The sequence below is a fragment of the Anarhichas minor genome, unplaced genomic scaffold, assembly GCF_050575085.1.
Source record: "Anarhichas minor isolate MPS153535 unplaced genomic scaffold, ASM5057508v1 ptg000003l, whole genome shotgun sequence".
Classification (NCBI taxonomy): Eukaryota; Metazoa; Chordata; class Actinopteri; order Perciformes; family Anarhichadidae; genus Anarhichas; species Anarhichas minor.
In genome coordinates, this window is record NW_027466449.1 from 5,407,501 (window position 1) to 5,414,694 (window position 7,194).

At 46.3% G+C, this 7,194-nt stretch overlaps 1 protein-coding gene across 1 annotated transcript in view; it reads right to left on the minus strand.

Moving 5' to 3' along the window:
* casz1 (castor zinc finger 1) overlaps positions 1-6,799 on the minus strand; it is a 59,174-nt gene extending 52,375 nt beyond the window's left edge. Inside the window, exons 1-2 of the mRNA XM_076102322.1 lie at positions 6,733-6,799; positions 4,507-4,650 (exon numbers count right to left, since the gene is read on the minus strand). Coding sequence (XP_075958437.1) covers positions 4,507-4,650; positions 6,733-6,799 — 211 coding nt within the window. The remainder of the gene's footprint in view (positions 1-4,506; positions 4,651-6,732) is intronic.
* Between the last annotated feature and the right edge of the window lie 395 nt (positions 6,800-7,194).

Below are 7,194 nucleotides of genomic sequence, written 5' to 3' on the forward strand. Positions count from 1 at the left end.
ATTCAAAATGTCAGAAATGTGGATCTCGGCTACATCCGTTATGCTAGAGCAGTGAAACACACTCGCACACTCTTTCTCTTACTCTGTACTGATTCATCCGGTCAGGCCGTGCCCCAAACGCGGTGCAGTAAACCATGCTGTCGATGTCCGAGCTCTAAAAAGCACAATTACAGAGGACCTCGACTGAATAATTTAAAGAGCATAATTATTGACCCCTATCCGAATTCCTCTGAAAGGTGCATTAAGATATAGAAAAGCTCTGGAGGTGGAAGTGAAACTAAGGAGAAGAGAGGGAGTGTGTCTCCCCAGGCCTCCCTAATGCACTCTCCTGCTGTACTCTAACTTCCTGTGGACCCCTAATGTGCCCGCTGCTCGCTGGCCTGATGAAGACTACGGTTAATGAGGCCCCTGTTTCTGAAATGAAGTATCTTTGAAACCATCAACATGCATTACTATCAAGCCGCCACCCCCCGCCAAACCACACGTATATACACAAACACACATCCCCACTGTCCCAAACCAGCACACACACACACACACACACACACACACACACACACACACACACACACACACACACACACACACACACACACACACACAGACCAGTTCTTCAACCCCCTCCCCACCTTTTAGTGCCACCACAGGTTCTGGTAGGCTGGACCAGTCTGGGGGAAGGGTGGAAGTGGGGAGTGAGACTGCACGAGAGGGTTTTTTTTTTTTCTTTTTCTGTTGGAGGTGGGGGGTGTTTGAGGGTTAACTGTCCCTCAGGGGGCTATCAGTGAACTGGGCAGCCGTCACTGCTGGTGACGGTGGTCCCTGGTTCTCCATTGACAACCAGGCTCTGACAGATTAGCAGCTAGTCAAGAGGAATCCACGGCCCCGGACACAATTAAAGTGATCCCTTTTCTCAAATTTGGCTCAATGTATGTGATTGTGAGTGCGACTGGATTCACAAGAGTGTGTATGTGTGTGTCTGTGAATGTGTGTGTGCGGGGGGGGGGGGGTCGTTGGGCGCTGGCAGCAGGCTTGGGGGAGGATACAGCGAGATGAGGCCTTTTTAATTAAAAGAAAATATTTGTGTTTGCATACTATCGAGGTTTGAACCTGGGACAATTCCGAGAATTCTGGCTGTTTAATAGCTCGCTCTTTAAAGTGATTTGGGTTATTTCAGATCCTCTTTGCATACATGCATTTTTAAAATTTCAATTAGGCTATACATCTTTTAAGTAAGGCTCTGGAGTTGTGCGTTTGGGTTCTTTATATACATTTTCTTTTATTTCCTGAGATAAATGACCACCAATTTCTATTACAAGCAATTCAAAGAAGAAATGCCTCACAGATGAACTTATTTATCGTCAGAAGGGTGCTGCTGTCTCTGCTATATTTCAACCAGGAAGGATAGAGGGCACTGAAATAATTAGGCGACTTCTGCAACATCCTGAATGCCAAGGACAGGTGGATTAAAGTATTAAAACAATCGCATTTCAGTCTTGAAATAGTCTTGTGCACGACTCAGCACCATGCGCATCCGTTCAAGTTCAGCCGCCAGCTCCATAACGCCACAGGAGAGGGGTTAGGGAAAAAAAGCCCAATCCCATTAGCCACGTACATGCATCTCAGCAGACCTGCTGGAAACGTGAGCAAATCTCAGTGATGATTATCCCCTAAAGCTCTCAAATGATAATACATAATCAAACCGTACAGACGGCTCCTCTGAAATCACAAAGCCAGCTATAGCGCTAATGTGGGTTTCCCCATTTGTGTTCAAATCTGGTGCTTTCCAAATGAAAAACCGAAGAGACTGCTGCAATCAGTCGCCTCTGCACCCGAGGAGACATTTAACTGCTGTCCTCCAATTAGAAGCCCGAGCACCGAGCTCCCCTACATTAGGAGAAGAAATTATTTAAGGCAAAGGTTAAGACATGAGTTCACATTTGATTCTATTTACAGTGCAAAATTAATAAGAAAGCAAAGTGCTCCGTCGTGCTGGTTCACTCAAACATTTGGGTGAGTGATCTTCAATTTAATCAAGAGTGTTGAACACATCTCTGTGCCTTGACAATCAGAGACTTTAGGAATAAAGGAGCATTGACAACGTAAAAAAATGCATGTGCCACTATTCTCCCGCACTATTTAGTAAAACGCCAGCTGTAACATTAGTGTTAAGGATTAAACTACAGTCACTTGTTACCGCTGTGAAAGAGGGGTTAAGGATACTTGTTACATTCTTTTTAAAACTCCATTAGTGAGCTCATTACTATCCAGGGGATTTTTATCTTATCAGACTGAACCACTTTCTTTAAAGATAGCAGATTTATTTCATCAGCATCAACTGGCCAGCTCTCAGCTGAAGAGAGCTTACGTAAATGCCTGAGAAGAGGACCAAAAAAAAATCTACTGTAAATCAGTTCTACATCTAGAAAATAAGTGATGCAGTGCAAGAGCTGTTCATTTCATCGTGTATGTATACTGTGTATAGGTTACGCAAGCAGTGAAAAGATCTTTTCTTACAATTGACAATAATTAAGGTGAGTGCTCCGATGAAATCTAAGCCTCTTATCCCACCTCCTGCCATCTGTGGCTCCAATGTTAGAGCTCAGGGACGTTCACTCTTTCACCTTCTGGAAGGAACAGGAAAGAAACGAGTGCCGTCGATACAACGAGTCAGAGCACCACGGTCAACCTGCTTTCCCAGCCGTGCCGTGGAGGTGGAATGAACCCTCTGTGACACAAAACAAACAGGAAGCTGAGAGAGAGACACAGAGAGAGAGAGAGAGAGAAAAACCTGTGCCCTTCAGTCTCCCCCAGTAAAGACGCTCTTAACCAGGTCTGACAGCTGACAGCTCCTTGGCAATTGGGGTCAGTTAAAGGAAAAGTAGCTCAAGTTTTGTTGGGGCTTTGGCTTCAGAGATGTTCAGGAGCCACTGCCCACCGCAGCATCAAAGGGGATTATAGGGACAGGGCCATCTGTTGCCAGAATAAGCGTGAGCCCTTTTATGTCTCTGCCTGTATGTTTGTGTGCATATGTGTGTGAGTGTGTGTATGTGTTTATTAGAGAAAGGCAGCGAGAGAGAAAGACCCTCGTGTCTATGTACTTTTAACTTAAAGGGCAGCGGAGGAGAGGGGCGCTGACAACTGGTTTTAATCTGGGCCGGGGGGCGCTAAAGGTTAAAATCAGAACAAACAGGGCACCACTGTTAAATAGTGGAGTGACATGTGCCAGTCAAGTATTACACTACAGCAGTGTAATAGAGTCTAAGCCATCAGTTAGGATTTAGGGATTGTGTTTGTGTTCGGCGCTGGCTTGCTGAAAACAGGATCCTGCACTAATCGTGAATTGTCTGTCTTTTGTCACCCAGGCAAAACAGGGAACTTGTTTTTGTTGTGGGTTTATTGGAACACAGTGCCAACCTTGTCCCCCCTTCACCTCTCTAATTTGTTTTGGGTCCTGTTCCTGGCCTCCGCCTGGGAATGTTTTCTCCTCAATAGTCTGCTACCTTTTAGCTGAGCCGCCCAGTGCTTGACCTACTGCCGACACTTACTTTCAGCACTCTAATTGTCGTTTAATCACATATCAACCTGTCACTTAAAGACCCCCTTTTTTTTTTTCAAGGGGGGAACATTTGCATATGTTGTAAAACTAATTCCTATCAAAAGCTCCAGTGGCTGTGAAAGCCGGCGCTCTGTCTCTCTTTTACTTTCACACACGTGTAGACACAGTTAAGCACAAGAGAAGGAGAGAGAGAAAGACCCACACACACACACACACACACACACACACACACAATATACAGTAGTATACTGTATCTCACCTTAACAGACAAAAACACACATAGGCAGACGCCATACCTGATATTCTCGATTCAGGTGGTTTTATCACATTTGTTAACAGTGTGTGGTGACACGTAACGTGTTAGAATAGGGACAGCGACAAGACCGATTCAGATCGCATGTACTCGTGCGAGCCAAAGCGAAGGTGACAGTAAATGTATAGTGTTATAAAGGAATCAATTAGAGTTAATAATGTATCGCTCTTTCAAATGTTACATACATTTGTTCACACTTAGATAAAGCTACTGCAAAATAGGTCGTGCCGGGTATGCCTGGCAAACTACACCACATTTACATTATCACCCTTATACATCGAGGCGCCACGTTCCGCTCGAGTGGCGGCGGCAGAGAAGGGGTGGGGGGGTGGGGGGGTTGCGAATCATGTTTTTCGGGCCCAAGGAAGGGCAGTCCTCAGGAGATCTCCCCCTCTAATTACAGATCGGGGGAAAAGAAAGCTCTTTGTTCCACCTTTTATTACATTAATTGATAAAACGGAGCTCGGGTGGAGCCGTCTTATAGGGAGGGGATAGGGCTGGGGGTGAAGTGAGGGGGATCCTTTGGGCAGATGAAGGTGGGTGAGAGGCTTTTGGAGCTGAGGTCCTATTTTCAGAGGACCCCTAATCCTGTTAGGGGCCCCGCTGGTGGGGCAGCCCTGGCGCTCTGCTTTCCCACAGGCTCCGGCTCCAGAGTTGAGGAGGGGGGTGGTGGCGACGGGGGCAGACGATGGTGTGGAGGGCGAGAGTCCCGGCAGCGCTGTCTGGGCCCAGGCCTTAATTAACTGTCTCTTCAGGGGGTACTGAGGGCCACACTGAGACCCTATGTCACAAACGCCAGAAAGCACTGAGAAGCTTTAAGAGGAAGTGGCATCTCACCCAGTGTGGAATCAAGGGAAACCCCGTGGATCTTTAATATGGACCCCATACAGCTCAAAGCCGTATAGATGTCGCAGGACATTAGCTGGGCTATTTCATGACTGGTTATTAGCTAAGCACAAATTGCGCAGGTGGTTGATATTTTGACCAACATCCCAGTCATTCAATTAAAGCTAAAAATAAAAGTTTGGAACACCAAGGGAAAAATATTCTACTCAGCATTTACTTTAACAATGATTCAGATGTAAAATGGACACAAACTTCCACGTCTATTTGTACGGGATTGGCCAATCTTTTTTGTCAGTGGTTAAGTAGGTGTAACAGGCTTTGTCATGGCTGTAATCTGCTTCTGCTCGTTGAGGCTACCTGCAAACAACAGAGGCAGGGAGGTGCTGGTACAGTGGCCAACCGGAGTCTGAAAATGTTGCAGAGGCAATTAGGCATGTTGGTGTGTGTGTGCACGCACACAACAGTGTCAGAGGTGCTAAGCCGGGCCAAACACGCCTCATTGAAATGTCCGTCTTAAAGCCACCCAAGTTCTTCTCTCCCCCGCCCTTCGACAACCAAGATGCTTCAAGACTGTCAAAAGCATTTTCCACAAAGCTGAGGAGAGGGCAAGGAGAAAAAAAAAAAGGACCTGCCACTGTCACATGCATACTTTGCGCGTGCACACACACACTTGCAAGGCTGTCAGGTAAATTAGATCTGAAAGCTGACAATTTCTGACCATATTTCCTTGATTATTTCGAACAAATGCACACCAGCCGCTCTAAGGAGATTAAAGTGACATAAAAGTCCCGAGTGGGAGGAGGGAGGGCAGAGAATCCAGGTCACCCCCATTTGTCCCCCTGCCTGACAGCAGCTATATCGCTATCCAATCCAATAAAAGTCCCCCCCCCCCCCCCTCCTTTTGCTTTAATTAATTTTACAGCTAGCTTGCTTAATTACTTTCAATCAAAATCCTCTTGCCATCACAAAATTAGAAATGGTTCAACTCCATTAGTCTAAATTCTTCATTTACATACACAAAGACTGTCAGCTCTTGCTAAGCAAACGGCCTCCTGCTTGATGAGATTGTTTTTTTTCACACACTCTATCACTCGCACACACACACACACACACACACACAACTGTGGTGTTCATTTTTTTGAAAGGAGAAAAGTAGCATAAAATGATTTGATCCCTTTACTTAAGACATTCTCTGGCTAATCAGGGTGCAGGTAAGCTGTGGTGCGCATCATCCGAGGGAATGGAGAGTCGAGTTGTGCATCTACAACCGTCACAATTGATAACATGCACAACTCTGTGTAGGAAGAAAACCGCTCGACCTTAAACAATGCCGCACATAATAAACGCCGCATATAAGGGATAAACAGAATTAGTGAGGCAGTGGTAGAGATCATGTAAATGAAGCCAGCTAGTTCTTTCTCAGGATGAGCTATTATTTCCAAAGCAATAGATGAGCTGCAGATTACCCGGTGACACATAGAGCCCTATAAATCTGGCTCCTTTGTGGCGGGATGTCACTAGTACTGACTAGACTGTGGAAACTAGCGACGAGCTACTGCCGGTCGGCTGCTGTGAGCAAAGCAAAGGGTATTTCTCAGAGGAGGGCCCATGCCCTGTCGTCTGATCACTTCAACTTGGCACACAGGCATCCTCTCCATCACACACACTGCCTAAGGCCTACACATCATCAAGAATTAAGGACATGCAGATAGGGTTTGTGCACTGACCAAAGTGAAAACCCAGGCACACAAGCACAGCACCACATGTGCGTGCACGTATACTTTCACACACACACAACTAGTGTCGTAATTAGGTCCCGAGATGAGGGCATTAAACTGGTATAATGTACTCGCTGCTGCAGCACACTACACCACAAAATATATGGACGCTGAACCTACATGCCCATCAGTGACACCCTGCCTTTATTTTCCCCGTTCACATGCATCCTCCTCAGCAGGCCCAGTGCAAAACCACACAACACAACTGCCTTTGATCGGCTGTGTTCAGATCATCTTACAGTTGTCGAGTCGTAGGGGAAAAAAGAACACCTTGAAAGGGAAAGCGATGAGGGGGATTTGTAGCATTTCCGAACGGTGTCTGGTAACACTTACGAAATAATCCCCAACAAGTGACCAAAAAAAGAAAGAAGAAAAAAAGGGCCATCCCTAAGGGCCGCCAGGCCGAATACAACGCAGGTCTGACCTGGCCCCTCTACTCTGTGTCTGCAATCACCGGTTTCCCTTGCCCTCTTTAACCAGTCCCCATTAACACTGTTAATTATCCAAATCCATCATTCTTGGGGTAAATGAAGACTGCCTCTTTAATTCAATTTAATAGGATCATTTTCCAACTCACGTTCACTTTAGCCCCAGCTGCCCGCCCACTAGTCCCCCACTGTGTCTCCCCCCACACTGTATCTTGACTCCCTTGGCTGTATCTTCTAGGGTCTGGCTCTCTCCCATTGGTGGAAGGGGAGGGG